This window comes from Durio zibethinus, chromosome 12, assembly GCF_047325235.1.
Source record: "Durio zibethinus cultivar Kanyao isolate XHJ-2024 chromosome 12, ASM4732523v1, whole genome shotgun sequence".
Lineage (NCBI taxonomy): Eukaryota > Viridiplantae > Streptophyta > Magnoliopsida > Malvales > Malvaceae > Durio > Durio zibethinus.
Window position 1 is genome coordinate 6,242,204 of NC_143173.1, and position 21,873 is coordinate 6,264,076.

Genomic DNA, 21,873 nt, shown 5'->3' on the forward strand with positions numbered 1-21,873 from the left:
TAAGGTAAATGGATTAAAATCTAATTTTGTGATATAGATACATGTAAAAAAACTTATACATATCTTCTCTCATTTTCTTTCAAAATTTTCATCTAAAATTTAAAATCTTCAAAACATTCCCAAAAACTTATTTCTCATCATTATTTGCTTTTGTTTTAAAACTTTTTATCCAAAAATATTAGGTATAAAAAATTAATAAAAAATATACTTAATAATATTAATTTTTTATTATAAAATTATTTTTTAGATAATTAAAAATTAAATTCACTAACAACTAACAACTCTATTGAAATTTTATCCAAATTATTAAAAAAATTCAAATACCCATTTCGTAAAAAGTAAAAGATAAACATGGCCAAAATAAAAAAAAAATTTATATCTTATGGCAACATCAATCTCCCTATTGTTTTTCCATCTTTGTTCACTTTGCTTCTCCATCCCAAAACAGAGTCACCCATAACCCCATCCAACCTTCCTCTTGTCTTTCCCTCAAGGGATTTCAACTCTCTCCCTTTCATCAGATTGATTTGGGAGCTATCTGTAATTGCTTTTTAGGATCACATGGTTCTTAAATTGCTGAACCCAAGGATCCTATATGGCGATGAAATGGGTTTGGTGGTTGGCTCCCTTACTAGAGCTCTATCTTTATACTACCTTTGTTTTAATAATTTTGATTTAGACTTAAATTTGACTAAATAGTTTGGACTTGGGGCATGGTTTTCTTACCATTTTGAAATGTGTTTTCATTTTATTTGATGAAAGAAAAACATAAATAGCAATTTTATTCTATTATGCCACTATCTATGGTCGTAAACTACAATTATAAGTGTGATTACCAATCACACTCCCATCGTAGGTGAATAATGGAAGTGATAGGTAGCGTTACCGCTAAATAATAGTCATTTTATCATGTTACAGGTGCTATTTAAAACCCTACCTCCTAAAGCTCCTATGATAGCAAAAAAGATCGAAACCTGGTTTGGAGCTTTCAAATTTCAAAGTGAAAAAAAAGTTTTTTTTCATCGTATATCCAAGAAATACAGACCAAATGAGGGAACTTTAAGCTTCCACGTGAAATGGATCAAGACACAACTAAAACTTTTTCACCAAAACCAATTTTTAAAGCTCAAAACCTCTTAAAGCCTTTGTATGTTCCTTATAACCTAGAAAACTTTCATGTTTTCTAAGTAAAAAAGCCATCTTTTTAATATAGCAACTAGCAAGTTAACCGAAATGGGACTTGAAACTCATGTTCAGCAAACTAGTAAAATCCAATCATCAACTATGTTCATAGGCTATTTTAAAAGTTATAAAAAAAAAATCCTAATTTTTCGTTTTGAAAAAGTCACTTTTTTTTGTTTCTTAAGTTTTACATGAGAGGCAAGAGAACTCTTTTATGCAAGAGAATCTAATATAAAGAACATGAAGCCACTTTTTACACCCCAACCGCATATAGAAACTATGGTAGTTATATTATGTAGGTAAACTGGCTGAGAGGAGTAACACGGTTACCTTTTTTTTTAATTTTTCTCAAAGTTGGCTTTTTTTTTTCTTTTTTTTTGCAAAGCTTTCACCTTTTCTTATGCTTTTTTATCCTTTTTTTTTTTCTTTAGCTCTTCCCTAAAGCTTTGTTTTTTTTCCTTTTTTTTTTAGTTTCTAAAAACCTTATCATTTTAGCTCTTTCTTGGCTCTCCAAAAACCTATCATTTTTTTGGCAAATCCTACTTTCCTTTTTATACAAGTTCACATGTTTTTTTTTTTTTTTTTTTTAATGTTTCATGCAAATGGACCTTCATTTTTGTCCTTTTTTTGTCTGTTTTGGGCTCTTTCATATTGAGCTTTCTTTTTTTAATCCTTTTTATTGCTTTGAGCTTTTCCAAGTTTGAGCCATGCTCTTTTTCTTCTTTTATTTTAGGCTTTTTCCCTAAGACCAAGTTTTGGTTCATTAAAAAAATAACCTTGTGTCTTTATTTCAACCATAGAAATTATGGGCCACATTTCGACCCTTTAAATGGGTTAGTTATGGCCCCAATTGGCTTTTAATTGTCTACACAATGGGCCGTGTACTAGGCCTTTAAATGGGTCATGTTGTGGGTCCAAAAATATAATGACATTTACTCACATTTGGCTCCTTATCCTATTAGTCTAAAATCGAATTAAATCGAAGCCAACTAATGCAAAACAAACTTGAATACTTAAATGATTATAACTAATATATCCAAATCTAAATTACAATTGAGCATTATCAAATTACTCCTAACAAAATTAGGTATTTACATATATCAACCTACATGAACTAACTTTTATCTAACTCAAGATATTACCAAATGTATAACAAATTGCACGATTTAAATTTAGCTATTTTTTTTTTAAAATTCAACAAGTACAACCAATGTTTTACTTATGAATTTAGTGAATGGGGCCCGACTAATTTATTCTACAAATAAAATCGTTTTTAAATATTTCATCCATTATTAACTTCAATAAAAAACCTTCCACAATTTAAAAGGAACTAAAACTTGCATTCTTCTACCTTGTTATGATTTTTTTTACCCGATGCTATACACAAAAATTATATGGTTCTAGAAAATTAAGTGTTTAAGTAAAAATAAACCCCTTTACAACAATTAAGTGAAACAATTAGATAACTATTTATATATCATCAAATAAGGGAAAAAATTAAATAAAAAAAATTCTAATCCTAAAACATTAAGTTACCAAATAAATAACCTTTAAAATCTATTAATATATACTATAAATTATTTCAGTTTACATTCTTTCGATTGTAGCTACTTCTATATTGTATAATTTTACAATAATTTTTAATTGCTTATTTATAAGAATTATAATAATTTTTACTAGAGTCAAATAATACAACTGCTATTTAATGTAAAATATAATTGTATTTATCAATTGTTATTAGATTGTTGACTATTTCAAAATCAATACTATCAATAATTTTCATGTGTATTGATTAGACCTATTCATAGATCTAGCCAAATTTAAATCAGATTTCAAATAAAAATTTTTAAGTTTGACCCAAAACATTATTTAGTTTTAATTTTAAAATATATTTATTATAAATATTTTTTTATTTTTTTAAAATAATATTGGTCTATTTGGCCCAATGAAGTTGTACCTTGAACTAAATTTTCAAAAAATCATGACTCCATTCAATCCACCATATACACCTCTATGATAATATAAAATCTACCTATATTTATAAATATCAACAAACCTTATAAATTTGCTTTTATTCAAAACTCTTTTATCATCAATAGAGATATTTCATTCAATATCTCCCCCTCGTCAAACCCAGTGGTCAAACTTTTCACTCTTTATCATCTAGCTAGTCTCCTTATGTTGAAATTTGTTTAATATTTAAATAATAAATTGAAAGTCAATGGACTTAAACGAGGTTGCCAAATAGAATATTGGTCAAGCTTCTAAAAATGTTAACGAGATTCAACTCAATTCATGAACACTTTTATGCAATGCATGACTTAAAAATAATAATAATAAAAAATAACAATGTTAAAATATTTGACAATTTAACTATTCATAAGAAATAAATAATTATATAACTATCCACGGTTAAATTTAAATGTATAAATGAAAATAAGTAAGAAAAAAAATAAAAAACAAAAACACCAAAGAAAAAGGTCATCCAGACTATGATGACTTACATCCATAAGAGAATAATCCAACGGATTACAATTTACATGCTCTTCATAGTCTAACCTCCACAGATGAGATACACCGTAGCATTCTTCTAAAAGAAAACAAAGAGTGAGAAAGAGTTGAAAAAGCAAGAGTCGAAGACCTCGCCCGAAAACTTAAAATCTTTACCTCTCAGAGCTGAATATAAAACGTCTTACAAGTGGGTCTCAAAGCAGCCCTCTAAGTCCCACCCACAAATCCCAGCTAGACTTGATCCAAAGAAGGGTTTTTGAGTACTTTGGCCCAAACAAGTTTTAGCTCATTTGCCTCTTATTTTTCAAAATAAAAAAGAAAATTCATCAAATTTTTTTTTACAATGTATCAAAATTACTATTAATTATTTAATTATTAGATAAATAAATAAGTAAGCATCAAGAGTATGCACTTTAATAAATAAATTGCTCTATTCTAAAATGCAACAAAATCCTTCATCAAAATCAGTACAACAGTATTCCTTCGATTGCAGAAATGACAAGAGGGAAGATTTAGAACAGGCAATGAATGTTTCATTGTCTGTGAAAAGTGGAATGTGTAGAAAGACTTGAGTTTCAAATATCGTAGAATGAGAATGCTATTAGACATTAGTTTAGCTGGAAGGCCATTGACATTTGAGTGATGAAGATGGTTCAGACTTCAGATATATGTCATTGAAAATTGAACAACACTAGAACCTTGGATTGGAATGTTACAGAATGCTGGTCAACCTTTAACTTCCCAAACATTTTATTTTATGGATTTTTCCATTAGTTTCTAAACTTTTCCCCTTTTTTCTTGTTTTATATGCAGGAAATAAGCAGCAATTAGTCTCTAAATTTGAACACATTTGAACCTCTTGCAGACCCGTGTTGTATTTATATCCAACATTTTAACACTTTCAAAATGTCCAAAATACATATAAAACTTGGCTGGATATCGCAAAAAAGAGAAAACAAGACAATTCACGTATAATAACACCCTATATTCTTTTATATAATGACACCGATCAATTTTTCTTCTCTTAAAAATCGACACAATATTTATCATAAATTCTTAATTGATAAGTAGAATATATATAAAAAAAAATTTTTTTAATACCGTATCATGTCGCATTTGTCTCCCAATTTTTAAAATGATTATATCATTTTATTTGTATCATGTGATATTTGTATTATGTATCTATCACATGTGATTCAAATATTATAGATGGGTTAATATATAAAATAGTTCCTGTATTATATATTTTTTTGTCAATTTGATATTTAATTCTCACTTTAATATTTCAATTTTTATTTTATCAAATATTTTGATATTTCGTATTATTATCATCAGTTCAATGACTAATATGATATAAATACACAATAAAATCATGTTTCGTATCATAAATGTCTGATTATCGTCATATTAACTATTGCTATATCAACAAAATTTTAAAGTTTTTTAAAAAAATTATTTTTAATTTTTTATTTAAATGCTAATATGACAAATAAATGATGTGATGATAACTGAATATTTTGTTAGATATTAATATTATGTGTTTGTTAAGAGTACTTTAAGTATCGGACAGAATGAAAGTTTGATACTAAAATGAGAATTTCATTTTTTTAGGTAACAAACTAATAAAAAATGTATATTATATTGAAAAAAAATGTATAATACATAAACTAATTTTGTATTTAACCCTTATAGACAGCATTACAATCTCAGAAACTGAAAGCCAATCGTTTTTCTTTCAAAAAAAAAGAAACTAATTTTTACTTGAACTGATTGCAAAATTATATAGCTTGGTGCTGAAGGTACAATACATAAATGTGCTGACTCTCGACACTTGGAAAAGTATAGAATAGGTACATCTAATCATAAAATAGCTTCGATGGATTTTAAATTCTCTTCCCATTCACAATTCAAGTAGAAAAGAAAAATAAAGGTAGCAATGGCATATTTACAGAGCATGAGGGGAAAAGCAAATGCTTGAACTATTCTAAGACTTGGTTTGGCCAGAGACTTTTCCACATTGATATCTCTTCTTCCTTGTAAAGCTTCCTAATTCCTCCATAAAATCCATCAGCTTTATTGCCTACTTCTCTATGGTCTTTCCTGTTTATCATTGTTTTTCTCCATCTCGAGCTAGCAGGGTACTGGTTGAATTCTAGCATCACTGTGTCTGTCAAAAAAAAAGAAATGGTCAACACCATTGGTACCAGAAAATTTTGTAAAAGGTCAAAAGAAAAGTTTCAGGATTTATGCATGCATGCTAAAGGGGAAGTTGTCAGAAGACGTATTTGCAATGTTTGCAAGAAAGTCTACATAATTGATGCCAGATGTTTCATGGATGATGACCTATTTTGCCAACTTCAGTTAACCAGTGATTCATGAAATCTTTGAACTCAGGTACTGCCTGTGTTGTTTTGAACATTAAGTGTGAAGAATATTCCTTTGCTCACAAGGTTCCAAGGGATTTTACTTGTTCATTGGGGTGAACTAAGGACTAACGACTGCTATCAGAGCACTCTCTAACATTTTCCCTTCCCTCAACGCAAAATAAAATGCTAAAAGTTGGTAAAATCTAAATTCCATTCCCACTCAATATGAAGACTGATGGTATCTATCTGAAGAAATGGAAAATGGCTGGTTTGAAGAATGTTTCTTACATGCAGGTCAGATCAAGTCCCCTGTATATTTAGATTATGTAACATAAATCTTAAGCCGACTGAATTTGCTGTAAAAATTTTCGTGGAAAAGTAGAGAAGTAATTCCAAAGTCTGAGATTGTTTTCTTACCTGAATATTGACAACGGCAGTGATTTTCATTTCCATCACATGATTCCAAGTGACCAACAACACCATACCACCACCCTGCAAGAAAGTAAGCTCCAATTACTATTTGTTTTTAGTAAGTAAAGTTTTTAAGATTAATCACCAAGCATTCAGAGCAATTAACAATTTACTGTAAGTCGATTTCACATAGGACAGCAACATTTACTGTTTTGTCACAAAGACCTCATTTTTGGAAACTCACCATAGGGGAATTCTTTGTTTCTTCTCCATTGGATCTCAATATGATCACCAAGTTTTAAGTCAAGTAAGGAATCAGAAATGTGAAGATCATATGAAGGAGCATCAACTGGTGGTATTCTTAGCCTATCCCAGGATATATTATCCTCCGTTGTTAGCCGTCCGTTAGGTGAGTACCTAAAGTTCAAAACCCAGCTTGAGTAAGGAGTCATACAGAAGCATATCAAGTCACCGTTTACCTGAGTTGTTTTAGTTATTTAGATTGGATTTGAAATTCCTTTAATTTTAGCAAAACAAGATCGATAGTGCTCAGCTCAAATGTTCAAATTCAGAATCTCAAAACAGAAATCATACCATACCTTGCCTGAAAGGTTTCCGACCTGGAATCATAGCAAAGCTTCGCATCATAACATGATAGCATAAACCCAGCATGTCCGTTCTGCATCCAATCACAAATACATCATTTCACCAAACTTTTCTGCAGAAAAAATATTATTGCTAATGAATTTTCTATGAACAACATTTATGTAGATGGGACAAATAGGTAAAGAATCAACTGAAACAATTATATGCAAGCTAATTACCTCCCGATTATAGACTTGTGCTGGGAACCAGAGTTTTCCGGTTTCCAGACATAGATACCAAGATATGATTGAATCAACTGGCAAATCAAGTTTTTTCTGCTGGTTGCTACTGTTTTCTAAGTTTGGTTTAAACCAAGAGAAAGGCCACATGTTACTAAGAGATCCCAGAAACCCTTTTTGCTTACTTGGGCCTAATAGGTTCGGTCTCTTTCTTGAAGCAATATGCCATTGCCATTCCCTGTAAGCAGCATCACCAATCACTTTACCCCATTTCTGCTTCATGTGTTTCTTCCAAAGATGATCACTGGTACATCTCTCCCTAAAAGAGGAGCAAACTCCAGCCATGCTGCACAATCCAGCAGGTGAAAGGCGCTCTAGAATGCACTCCAGAGTGAGTTCAGGCAAATCGAGCAGAGACGTTTGGTTTCCCCCAACATTCTCTACGTTATAAGAGCCAAGCCTCATCTTCTTATTCTTCAATGACATGATCGAATTGAGTTGATAGAAACTGATTCCAAGCCTACCCTTTTGGAACCATGACACCATAAAGCTTGAGCATCCTTCCCAAAACCATGGTGACAACAATCTCCATTCACTCTTCATCCTTGGATAGTTCTTGGAAGACAATGACTTGGATAGAAGAATGAAAGAGAAACAGGATATCAAGAACAAAAGCATTGGATTGAGTGATACTTAAGAATTAAAGGGTCAAGTTTTGGATATCACAAATCACAAGGAAAAAGAAAATACTTTTAAGAAGATCAAATGAAGAACAAAATATACAAATAGAAGGTTATAAACAAAGAGATCACATGACACATTATATATATAGATATAGGGGTATTTTTTATAGATTACAAAAAATAGGACTATGATCCTTTTTTTATGTTGTCTTTTTTTTTTTCCCACTAGGATCAATTAGTTTTTATGACTCAGAAAGTCGAACCAACGAGTGATGTAGCGAAATGGACGGAGTTGTCAAGTGGAGGTTGAAAGGTAATAAATGAGAGACATTGATTTTATCTACATGGTAGTTAGATTTGCAAATGCACAGATGACCAACATTCAGCAGTGAGCAAATTACACCACAACAACAACCATAATGGATGGAAATGGAATTCAATTACTATGATCGCTTCAACTCCAGAATAACAAGTAATTTTCTACATAAGCTTTATTGAGTTTTTTTTTTATAAAAAATTATAAATATTGAGATTTAAATTTTAAAATGACTGTAAACATAATAGTAAATTAATAAATTTTATTGAGCTTGAGTATTGAATAAATATGCATTGTAAGTAGGGTAATTTTTTAAATCATAATCTCCAATATTGACATATTTCTCTCTCTCAATGTACGAAAGAGTTTGGCTGATCTTGAGGTTAATTATTATTAAAATTAAGTCTACAAGTTGAGCAGACAGACCACATGGACTCTTTTTTAGCTTTCCAGTTTTAAAAACATAGGGCATCCAAATACAGTGTATTCAAATTCCCATTCCCGCAACATGGGACTGGGCTAAGGAAGAACCGAATTGTACACAATCTGGTGGACAGCTGGCAGCTTCTAATTAAAAGATGAAGGAGAAAATACGTATCTAGAAACAAAATCTAGGGAATAGGGCTTGCTAGATTTGTATGAGGAGACTCACGTGTCAAAGATGTAGGAATTTTGCCTAGAAAAGTGGTAGTGTAGGTTGCTTGCCAACGGATCTAAATTAGTTGAAATAGATTACCAAGAATACGAATAATGCAAAATTTAACCTTACCCAAAACTTTGAAAGTTGCCTACAGTCGTATAATTTATTAATAAAATATTAAATTTTATTTTTAAAGATTAAAATTAAAATTTTTACATTTTAAGTATAAAAAAATTATAATTTTATATGAATAAAATAATAATAAAGTCTGAAGATAAAGAGTTTGTGTGTTTGTTGCAGAAGGCGGAAAAGATGAGAAGGAATAAGTTGTGGGTCCCAAATGAATCCATCACATTCACTCCAAAAACACAGAAGAAAAAGGCTGTTATCTGATTCACGGCTGTTTTTATTTTTAAAGCATTGAATTGAGGGGATGGATGTTGATTGTGACAAAGCCATAAAAGCCGACCTGATTTCTTGGCCTAACTTCCACCAAACTCTCCCAACACCGCACACCACAAGCTCAAAAGCTTTTGTCAAAAGAATAAAAATTTGCAAATCAAAATTAAAGCCCAGGTACGTGAATGTGACTGTCTATATTATAAAAAAAATATGGGTACAGAGATCGATTGAACCAAAGCATTATTATTGGATCTCTAAAGAGATGGGGACTTTTCCATCCATTTTGCCTTGTTACACACATGATGACGATGCTCCCAATGTTCACTTGCATAGAATTTTTCACGCTATTTTGTAAATTTCATTAACGGAATAAAAATTCGATATTTTGCATAGGATTTAATATATTAATTATATTAAGTATTTTTTTTGTTTTTTTATTTAAGCATTTTATTTGATAAAAAAAAGGAAAGAAAATTTTTTAAATTTAATGGTTGAAATGCAAAATAACATATGTTTTTATAGATTTTGTTGATGTAGTAGATTAACATTGTTGATGCAAAAATTATTGGACAAAACCTGCGCTGAGGTATTGTTTTCTTTGGGAGATGGAGGTATACTCTCGTGATTTTATCCTTTAACCTTTGAAAAAGGGCATCTCAATAGAGAAAGGGTGGCCCATCCAATCCTTGTTATTGAATGTAGACATCAAATTTGGTTGAGGTTCAGATCAATTGAACCTAATCCAAATAGGGTAAGATTTGTTCATTTTTATTTTTATTTTTATTTTTTGAGGGTTATTTGTTCTGAATTTTATTTTAATTATTTTTTTAATATAATTTTTATTTTAGAAGAAAATTTTTTTATCATGAATCTGGGATTGATAAACTTAAAATTGAACTCAAAGATTGAATCCCAATTATAGAAATAATTGATATTGATAAAAAAAATTTTTGATCAATATCTATAAATATAGGCTTGGACATAGATTAAATCTACGAAATAAAGAGAAAAATAGAAAGCAAAAAACAGAATGCAAAAGTAAAAAAACATTTGGAGGGTATTAGAAGAAAATTTTAGGATTTTAAAGATTTTTTTTGGAATTTTGACCTTTTTTGAGAAATTTTTAGAAATTTCAGATTCCAATGAATTTTTCGACGAAATTCATATTTTTCGACGTGTTTTTTCAGTTTTTGGCAGCTTTTCCCAATTTTTGATAAAACATTCAATCGGATTCTGAGTTTTTAAAGAGAGAGAAAGAGAGAAAAATAGGAGAAGAGAGAGAGGGAAGAAGGAGGTCTACTGAAAAGGCTGAGATTTTTGCTTTTTATATCATTATAAAATGACGTCGTTTTAGCATTACTAATCCTAGAGAATCTGCGCGTTTTGCCATCGGACAACCCGACCTGAGCGCCAATTCGCTTTCTGACCCATACTTGACCTACTTACCCGTCGATCTTTGGAGTCGAGCTGCATCCTTCGAGCCATGCTTTGTGCTTGGAGCCGAGCCCCATCGAATCCCTCGAGCCGAGTTGTTCCATTTTTTTTTGTATTTTATTTATTTGTTTATTTATTTATTTATGTGTTATTTATTTTTAGAAGTATTTTTGCATGATTAAATTTTAACAAAAAAGGTAAAAAAAAATAAATTTTGGGAATAAATATTAATTATCAAATGATGAAATTTATAGAAATTTCAAATGATAAATCTTTATAAAATTTTTAGGTGAGAAATTTTTTCTAAATTTGTCCCAAATTGTGGAATAATTTAGATAAAATTTTAATAATAATAATTAATATTTATTTTCAAACTAAAAAATATAAAAATATAAAAATTTTGGAATTAAATACAAATTACTCAAGGATGAGATTTTTAGAAATTTCAAATGGTAAATTCCTAAGAAATCTCTAGGTAAGAAATTTCCTCTAAAATTGATCCAAATTGTGAAATAATTTAGATGAAATTTCAATACAAGTAATTGTATTCTTTTTCAATTAAATTTTTGATTGAAAATATGTGATAATTATCCAGTGATGAGATTCTTAGAAATTTCAAATAATAAATTCCTAAGAAATCTCTAAATGAGAAATTTTCTCTAAATTTAGCCCAAATTGTGGAATAATTTAGATGAAATTCCAATAAAAATAATTTTCATATTATTTTCTTTTCAAGAAAAAAAAGAATTTCTAAATAGGCCCAAATGGTGGAATAATTAGATATATTTTCAACAAAAAAATAAAATCAACAAAAATCTTTCCAACAACGGAGCCTCTTCAAGGAAACAAATGGGATCCTTGAATACTTTTGAGGTAAGAAAATATTTTTAAGAGTTATATCAGATTGATGAAAGAATCTTATAAATTATTTTCAATATTCAACATAACAATTTTGAAACCATTAGAACCAAAACTTTATGATAAATTTAAAATAATATAGTACCATCCTTCGGATTGGCATGTAGAGGTGCTATAACCTTTCCCATATGTAACCGAACTCCCAAATCCTATTTTGGTTAATAGACCCGAACTTATTCTTTTAGAAACCCTTCGTCAAGCTTAAGAGCTCATTAAAGGAATAGATTCCTTAGGTGGTCAATCACACCTAGATAAAAAAGATTGATGGCGACTCCATCCATTTATTAAATTTAGCTATAGATTTTCATATCTATATATTATGACAGTTTTGTGACTTCACTGAGGATGCTATATAGAGTCAAGCCACAATTTTTGAATTTATCCTATCCTTTAGTCTAATGGTTTTAATGATTTATGTTTACTAACATTTTCCATTTTTTGTCTTTTATTTGATTTTTTGGGGTATGATAACTATATGTTCCTTCACATACTATCACTTGCATTTGCATTACATAAGCTCTATACCCGGACTCTGTCCTTTTTAAGAGGGAGAAAAGTACATACGCTCTCGTGAGATGATAAACTCCGTAATGGCTAGCGAAATACTCCCACTCAAATCGAATCTTTTTCGTTGGTAGCCTATGATGGGTGATGAATGGATTGCCTTACTAGTCTGTAATGGACGATGATGTAAGAAATAATTTGAAAACTTTTAGTGGTCAAAATCTCTTAACCCTACATATGGTTCACCCTTAAGAGGCCAACATTAGGATAGAGCCCTTCCTACCCATCAATAGATATGACATAAAATTAGGACACAAGAAGGAATAGTTTGTTATCTAACCATTTTGTTTGTTTGATTTTATGCATCACAACATTATCATTCCATTCTATGCATCATTTCCATCCTCATGTTTTAAGATTATCATATCATTTCGTTATATACATCATTTTCATGATCATATTTAACATTATCATTTGCATCATTCTCATATAGGAAATATTTACCACATATCAATTATTGATAAATTAGATTTCTCACTTACATCCATGAAAAGCCAAATGCAATCAAAGTCTACATTAGTCCATTATGAGTCTGCTTATCAACTAAAAATCAAGTCAGAAGAAAGTTAAAGAAAATAAAGACATTGCTTGCCTGAGGGTTTTATCTCATCATTACTCAAAAGAGTTTATCTCAAGTTACAGTAAAATGATCTAGTTAACTTAAGTAGTGTCTGGGGATGCATGAGTAAAATAAGGCATGAGGCATTTGAGAACAGATATAGAGACATAGCATCACTACTCCAAGTGGATGTGGATAATAATTTGATTAGGGCCATCATCCAATTTTGAGATCCTTTTTATAGGTGTTTTATCTTCAATGAAATAGATATAGTGCCCACATTTGAAGAGTATATGGTCTTTCTTCACTTTGATTTGCCAAACCCAAACAAGATTTACTCGTCCAACAAGGTGGGCTATCATAAAAAGCTAGTGTAAATGTTTGGACTTAGCTTGCCTCATGTTGATGCATGTGTTAAAACAAAAGGTGAAAGTAAAGCTATACCGTAGAGTTTTCTATGAGATTTCATCTAGTGGCGTATAGATGATGATTAGGGGTTAGTGATTATGGCTATAGCTCTGCATGGGCTGGTGATCTTCCTAAAAGTCATCAGATATGTCGATGTCGCAGTAATAGACTTCGTTGATCAGTTAGCATACCAAGTTAATATATCACCAACCATTTTGGCAAAAATCATTCGTTCTTTGAATTTTTACCGTAAAAATGGTAAAGGTTGATTCAATGAGTGCTTACAGTTACTTTATGTATGGATGAAAAGTCATATTGAATGCAAAGAAAGTCAGTTTCGTAAACCATACATTTATTCCAGCATCTCAATTAAGGAGTTTTGTTACGGTATATGGCCTCAAGCAAAGTAAAAAAAAGAATGGATTTCTTACTTTTGAGCCCTTGATAGTCAAGGGATAGTTTAGAGAGCACCTTGGATGCGTCATGATATAGTGTTATATAGTTATAGAGATTAGCCATGGGTGTTGTTATTAGGCCTATGGGGTACCGTTACTTATGCCCCAACTTTGGTAAGAAGACAATTCGGATGTGAACAATTCATTCCAAAAACTTATGGACTTAACTAGTGGGAATTCTCTTTTATTGATAAAGGGGCGTATGGAATGGTCGAAAGGATAAAAAAGGCATGGAAACAAACCATTAGGGTTAACCAATGGAGGTTTACTTATGACGTCACCCCATAATATAGTGTATGGCATGCGATGAGGGGTAAAGACATTGTGCTTCCTAACGAACAAAGAAGTCACTCTTCAAAGCCCATTCTTTCAGATCCTTTACTTAAAATGGAAACAACTAAAAGAAAACTCTAATCCGAGAAAGATGAGTTAAAATAAGAAAATAAACGATTGAAGTTAGAAATGAAAGAAAGTTCATGACTTTAAGAACTGAAAATCTAGAACCTTATAGAGCAAAAAGATTAGTGGAGAACCTTATTTAATGATCTAGTTATGACACACTCATCAGTTACACTTGAAATTGGTTGACTTTTAGAAGAAAATGAATTACTGAAAGTGAGGGTGGAAGAATGACAAAAGGCTATTGCTAGGGCACACAGGCATAGCCAGATGCTACAATAAATAGTGGATCGACACACAGCATAAGTAGAAGCCTTGTTTGATGAATGCAGAAGACAAGCTAAACAAAGTGAGCAATAGAAAGACATGTGCACAGAAAAACAAAGGCATCTAAGGCACTTGTTCAATCAACTATGCATTGCTATAGATAAAGCATAAAAAATAAAAGATTTGAAGGTTGTGGTGCAACTAGTAGGAGCCCATGGGTGACAATTGCTTGATTTCCTAGACGAGGTACCAAATCATTACTAGGAAATTTATAAGAAGGTATTAGAAAAAAAGGATGGTGTTTAGGACTTTAGAATATTGTTTTGATTTTATTATGATGTAATTTTAAAATTTTATTAAATGAAGTTTTGAATAAAGATTTCTTTTATCAATAATGGTGATGTGGTAAATATTAGTATATTTCATGCATACATTTGCATATCATACATAGAACACATAATTTCTAATAATCATATAATTATGGTACTAAAAGTTCAAAGAGAGCTCCATCCAGTAGAAACCTCACTCATTCATACAACATAAGAGCCAGAGCTAGACAAATGGAGTAAGAAAACTCTCATTGACTTGAAAAAATAGAAAAGGCATAGAAAAAGCTTGAAAATAAATTGAGTAAGATTCTGGATGCTCTTAACAAGTTAAACAAAGGAAAGGAGATAAAAGAGAACATAAGCCAATAGGGCCCTCCATCACAAGAAGTGACTGACCCCTTATATCCACCTAGTTTTAGTCCACATCAAGCTCAATCTACACAAGAGGTCCCACCACAACAATTTACATATCCTACATATCTTGAAATGCCATCAACCTCTAATCCAATGCATTACCACAGCTATGTAAATCTTATTTTTACTAAAAAGGTAGTAGAACTGATTCAAGTTTTTGATCTAGATGAACTAAAAGAAAAAGAAAAAGAAAAGGTAAAAGTAGTTGAATCTCAAGAAGACTCAAAGATTAATATGCTAGAACAAAGGTTACGGGTTATTGAGGGAATTGGTTTTTATGGTTTTGTCGATGTTGTTATGCTTTGCTTAGTATTGGATGTGGTTATTCCTCTAAAGTTCAAAGTATTAGAATTTGAGAAGTACGATGGTACAAAATACCCAAAGACCCATATTACCATGTATTGTCGAAAGATGGTGGCCCATGCCCACAATGAAAAATTACTAATGCATGTTTTTTAAGATAGCCTTACAAGCTCCGTTGCTAGGTGGTATATCCAATTGAATAGAACTTGCATCTGTTTTTAGAGCGATATAGCCTATGATTTTATCAGTCAGTACCGGCATTTCATGAATTTAGCTCTTGATCATTTATCCTTGCAGAACATGCAAAAAAACGTAAATGAGTCCTTTAAAGAATATGCTTAGAGGTGGAGAGATGTAGCTTCTCAAGTGCAACATCTTCTAACTGAAAAGGAAACTACTGTATTATTCATCAGCACTTTGAAATCTTTCTATTGTGAAAAAATGATAGGAAATACAACCAAAAATTTCATCTATATGGTGATCTCTAGTAAAATCATTGAGAGTGCTATCAAGAATGGTAAGTTAGAATGAGGGGAGGCATCCACTAAAAGAGCCCCAAAGAAGAAAAAGACTGAAGCTCGAGCTGTGAGCTTTGATAGACAACAGTTCAAGGGTTATCAACCTTACATACCACATGGTTACTCTTCAAATTATTCTATTATGAATAATGCATCTCCTTACCAGTACCAATCAAACTTACAGCCATCCTACCCTTAGACTTATCAATCTTTTTTTAGATCGTAGACTGCCACATATGGTCTTAATGTTCAACCTTTCTTGAGACCTCAAACCCATCCGACTAACCCTATGAGTGGTTCACATGAAAATCGAACTACTCGTGAAAAACTCATATTCAATCCAATTCTCATGATATATATGGAATTGTATCGAGAGCTCTACAATAATCGTCTAATTACTTCTAATCGAGTAGAGTCACCTAAGTCACCATACCCTAAATGGTATGATCCTATAGCCCATTGTGATTATCATTATGAGAGTGCTGGTCATTTCACAGAGAATTACACTGCCCTAAAATATAAAGTGCAACAACTAATCAAGGACAGAATAATCAATTTTGATACAGAAGGGGTAACTATACCAAACATTAGTGGCAATTTTTTGCTAAATCACAATGTGAATACTCTAAGTGAGAAGCGGGATTGTCAACTGAAAAAGAAAGTGGCAGAAATCTAGACCCCTTTCAGCCAACTATTTGATGCTTTATGAGAAGTCGATATGATATAACCAATCAATCCATATATATATATTATGAAGCATACATAGCAAGTGAAAGCTGTAAATATCATAGTGGGGCATCTGGTCACTCTATTAAAACATGTGAGCAATTTTACCAATAAGCACAAAAGCTCATGGATTCATACCAGATTAAATTTTATTAGGAAAAGTATAATTCAAAGAATGCTAAAGTGTCCATGACCGACCAGTTGCCCAAACTATTTCTAAGGTCGTTAATAATTTTTTATAGAGATAGGCCAAAATTGACTATAAACAGGTTCACTCCCAGACTAGTAACCTTTAAAGTCCCTGTTTCATTCTCTTATAAGAGCAATAGGGCTGTGCCATGGAAATACGACTGTGACATAATAGTCTAGAGGTAAGAAAAGAATGTCTCCAAGCCTGATCTACTAATATAATCGGTGTGGAGGGCATCACCCGAAGTGAAAGATGCTATACTATAAAAATACTAGAGAATGCTAGAAAAAAAAAGCCAAGGTACGAAAAATAAAAGAACCTAGAAGTGGTACTTGAAGAGAATTACCCAAAGTCGATGTCAGAAAACAAAAGCTTGTGAATTCCTAAAGCTAATAAAACATAGTGAATACTTAGTGGTGGAATAGTTAAATAAAATACTGGCACTAATCTCATTATTATCACTACTATTAAATTCAAAACCACATCGAAATGCCTTGTTGAAGGTGCTAAACCAGGCATATGTGGCACACAACATGTCTGTTGAATATGTGAATCACTTGACTAAAAACCTAGTCATGCCAAATTACATATCATTTAGTGATGATGAGATTCCTCCAGAAAAAAGAGGAAGCACCAAGGCTTTGCATATCATTATCAAGTGCAAGAGCCATATTATAGCCAAAGTCCTCATCGACAATGGTTTTGCTACTAACATCATGCCTATGTCAACTTTGACAAGGCTACCTGTTGATTACTAACAAGGTTACGTGCCAAATGGTTGTTTAAGCATTTCATAGGACTAGGTGAAAAGTTTTAAGAGACATAGATATGCCTTTGTAAATTAGGCCATGTACTTTTAATGTAAGATTCCAAGTAATGGATATCTCACCATTTTATAGTTGTTTGCTAAGAAAGCCATAGATTCACATGGCAAGGATTGTTTCTTCTACCTTGCACCAAAAGATCAAGTTCAATGTGAAGGGTCAGTTGGTAGTAGTGTTTAGGGAAGAAGACATGCTGGTAATCTAATCGTTGAATACTCTGTATGTGGAAGCTACTGAAGAAGTGATGGAATGTTTTTACCAGTCCTTTGAGTTAGTCAATTCTGTGGGTGAGGGACCCAAAAGCCAATAATGTTCAAAGATAGTGATGTGCCAAGTTATCAATAAAGGCTGGTATTCTAGAGTAAGACTGGGTAAAAACTTATAGAGGATAAGAGAGCCTCCGATAATGATGGATAACAGAGAGAGATTGGGTCTTGGTTATGAAATTAAAGATTAAGAAATTAGAAGAAGATAAGCCAATAAGACAACAATGATCATCCTACACTTATATGAGACCTTTAAGCCTGGAGGATTCATGTACTCAGATGTAGAAGAAAACTTAAAACAAAGCATGGAAAAGACATTTGTTGAATTATCCATCTATGCGATCGAAGATGAAAGTGGGTATGAGAACGAAACATGGGTTCGTCTTTGTCCACCAAATTATGAGCTAAACAATTGGAGTATTATCAAAATGCTTATTATCTTTGATACCGATTCAATGTAATTGAACATCTCAATAGCTTATGCCCAAAGCCTTGATGTGGTCTTTCTTGTTTGGGCCATTTATCTATTATTATTTTAATAAAATTAAGAAAGATGCATTTTCATTTATTTTTTTTTAGTACTTTTATTTTTTCATTTTTTCTATACATTTTGCCAACATATCCCATTTCATTTAATTTCAAGTCCTTAAATGAATAGAAAAATATTCATGATAATGATCAATGGGTTAATTTTAAAAAATCAATTAACACTGATGCACTTGATAATGAAGATAATTCTGAAGAATATGCTATTCCTTTAGACCTAATGAGATTGATTGAGTAAGAAAGTAAATCAATTGAGCCTCATCAAGAGACAACTGAATTGGTGAATCTAAAAGATGGGGAGAATAAGAAAGAAATTAAAATTGGCATGACACTCTCATCAACAAACAAACAACGATTGGAAAATCCACTTAAAAAATTCATAGATGTGTTTGCTTGGTCTTATCAGGATATACATGGGCTCAGTATAGAAATAATAAAATATAGACTACTTTTAAAGCTAGAATGTAAGCCTGTTCAGCAAAAATTAAGTTGAATGAGACCTAAGATATTGCTCAAGATCAAAGAAAAGGTAAAAAAATAGTTTGATACAGGTTTCTTACAAGTAGCCACATACTCAGAATGGGTAGCCAATATTGCATTAGTTCCTAAAAAGGATGGAAAGGTGTGAATGTGCATAGATTATTATGATTTGAATAAGGCTAGCCCAAAGGATAACTTTTTTTGCCTCATATTGATACGTTGGTAGACAATATAGCCAAGCATTTGATTTTCTCTTTTATGGATGGGTTCTCAGGGTATAACCAAATAAAGATGGCTGAAGATGACATAAAAAAATCACTTTCGTGACCATGTGGGGAACGTTTTGCTATAAAGTCATGTCTTTTGTCTAAAGAATGCTCGGGCAACATACCAAAAAGTCATGGTGATGCTTTTTCATGACATGATGCACAAAGAGGTTGAGGTGTATGTAGATGATATGATTGTAAAATCTCAAGAAGGTGAAGATCATGTCACCAACCTCAGAAAGCTATTTGAAAGGTTGAAAAAATTTTAACTCAAGTTGAACCTAGCCAAATGCACATTTGAGGCAAGGTCAAAGAAGTTGCTAGGCTTTATGGTAAGTGAAAGAGGGATTGAGATCAATCCAGATAAAATACAGGCCATTCAAAATTTATCACATCCAAGCATACCAAAAGAAGTTCGAGGTTTTTTAGGTAGATTGAACTATATTTCTTGAGCTTACCTATAAATGTGATCCCATATTTAAACTTTTTCGTAAAAATAACCCTAAAAAATAGAATAAAAAATGTCAAATGGCTTTTGATAAAATTAAGCAATATTGATCCAATCTTTCAGTATTGGTGCCTCATATTTTAAGAAGACCCTTAATTTTATATCTGACTGTATACGAGAATTCAATGGAATGTGTGTTGGGGCAGCAAGATGAGTTTAGCTGAAAAGAAAGAGATATTTACTATCTGAGTAAAAAATTCATAGAATATAAGTCAAAGTATTCTTCTTTAGAGAAAATATGTTGTGCATTAGCTTAGACCGTTAAAAGACTTAAACAATACATGCTCTATCATATCACATAGCTCATAGTAAAATTGGATCTAATTAAATACATATTCGAGAAACTTATTTGTTTAGAAAAATTGCTAGATAGCAAGTAATGCTTTAAGAATATGATATCATATATGTAAGCCAAAAGGTAATAAAAAGGACTACCATAGCTGAGTTTCTCATAAATAATGCTACTAAATATTATAAGCCGATGACATTGGAATTCTCTGATGAAGATTTATGATTATTTTCCAGCTAAAAAAAAAAGAGCATGAAGAGAACCATTGGAAAATATATTTTGATGGAGTTACCAATGCCTTGGAACATGAAATTAGGGCAATCTTGATTTTTCAAGAAAAACAATATTATCTTATAACAACGAGGTTGAGTTTTAATTGCACAAATAACATCGTTGAATATGTGACATGTGTCATGAGTTTGCAAGCTGCTATATACAGAAAAGTTAAAGTATTAAAAATGTTTGAAGACTCAGCTCTAGTTATATATCAATTGAAAAGAGAATGGGAGACGAGAGATTCGAAACTCATTCTATATCGCAAGTATATCCTAGAGTTAATCAAGCAGTTTGAAGATGTTCAATTTGATCATTTACCTCGAAAGAAGAATTTGATTGCTAATGCCTTGGCTACTTTAGTAGTAATAGTTTGAATTAATGATAGCGCTGACATTTAGCCTATCAAGTTAGATGTCAAGGATATGCTGGTTCACTGCTCTAATATAGAAGAGAAAAATAATAGGAAGCCATCGTATTATGATATCTTATAGTACATTAAGAACCAGTAATACCTTACCTAGACAACTGAGAATGATAAAAGGGTTATCCAAATACTAGTTATGAGTTTCTTCTTGGATAGAGATTTTCTCTACAAAAGAAGCCATGACCAAGTATTGTTGAAGTGTGTAAATAAGGATGAGATAAAAAAAATTATCGAAGAGGTACATGATAAGATATGTGGGGCATATGCCAATGGACATATGATGGCAAGACAGATCATGAGAGTAGGGTACTATTGGTTGACAAGGAAGAGCGATTGCATTGACTATGCTAAAAAATGTCACAAGTACCAAACTATGCTAATAAGATGCATGCTCTACCATCTACTTTACATGTTTTGGCACCACTCTGATCATTTTTTATATGGGGCATGGATGTCATTGGTCCTATTACCCCAAAAGCTTCTAATGGGCATAGGTTTATTTTTGTGATGATAGATTAATTCACAAAATGGGTGGAGGCAACATCATTTGGAAGTGTAAGTTCATAAAAAGAGAGATCATTTGCAGATATAAACTTTCAAAGAGAATCATTTTAGATAATGTTAAGAATCTGAATAGTAAGATTATGCAAGAAATATATACCCAGTACAAGATCAAGCATCATAATTCGGTGCCATACCGTCCGAAAATGAATGGAATAGTTGAGGCGACAAACAAAGTATAAAAAGAATTCTTGAAAAGATGATCAAAACCTATAAAGATTGGCATGAGAAGTTACCATTTGCACTGTATGCATATCGAACATCGGTGCATACCTTTACTAGGGCAAACTCATTTTCTTTGATTTATGGGTTGGAAGCTATACTGCTAGTGGAAGTGGAGATCTCATCCCTGAAGATTTTAAAAGAAGTTAAACTAAAAAAGGCTAAATCGATTAGAAAAACATTATGAACAATTAAATTTCATCGAGAAAAAGAGATTGACAGCATTAGGCCTTGGTTAACTATATCAAAGAAGAATGATGAGGGCTCATGATAAAAAAGTGTGACCTTGTTGTTTTCGAGAAATGGAGTTGGTCTTGAAAAAAATTCTTTCAAGTTAGCGTGATAATAGAGAAAAATGGATTTCGAATTAGGAATGACCATATGTCGTGAAA

The 21,873-nt window shown here is 31.6% G+C and overlaps 1 protein-coding gene across 1 annotated transcript; it reads right to left on the reverse strand.

Annotated features, from left to right (window-relative positions):
- Positions 1-5,446: 5,446 nt before the first annotated feature.
- Positions 5,447-8,104, reverse strand: LOC111297253 (F-box protein At2g32560-like). The gene is made up of 5 exons (XM_022891917.2): positions 7,295-8,104; positions 7,070-7,149; positions 6,715-6,887; positions 6,477-6,551; positions 5,447-5,860 (listed from the first exon to the last, which is right to left on the reverse strand). The coding sequence occupies exons 1-5, from the start codon at positions 7,970-7,972 to the stop codon at positions 5,673-5,675; spliced, it is 1,194 nt and encodes a 397-aa protein (XP_022747652.2). The 5' UTR covers positions 7,973-8,104; the 3' UTR covers positions 5,447-5,672.
- Between the last annotated feature and the right edge of the window lie 13,769 nt (positions 8,105-21,873).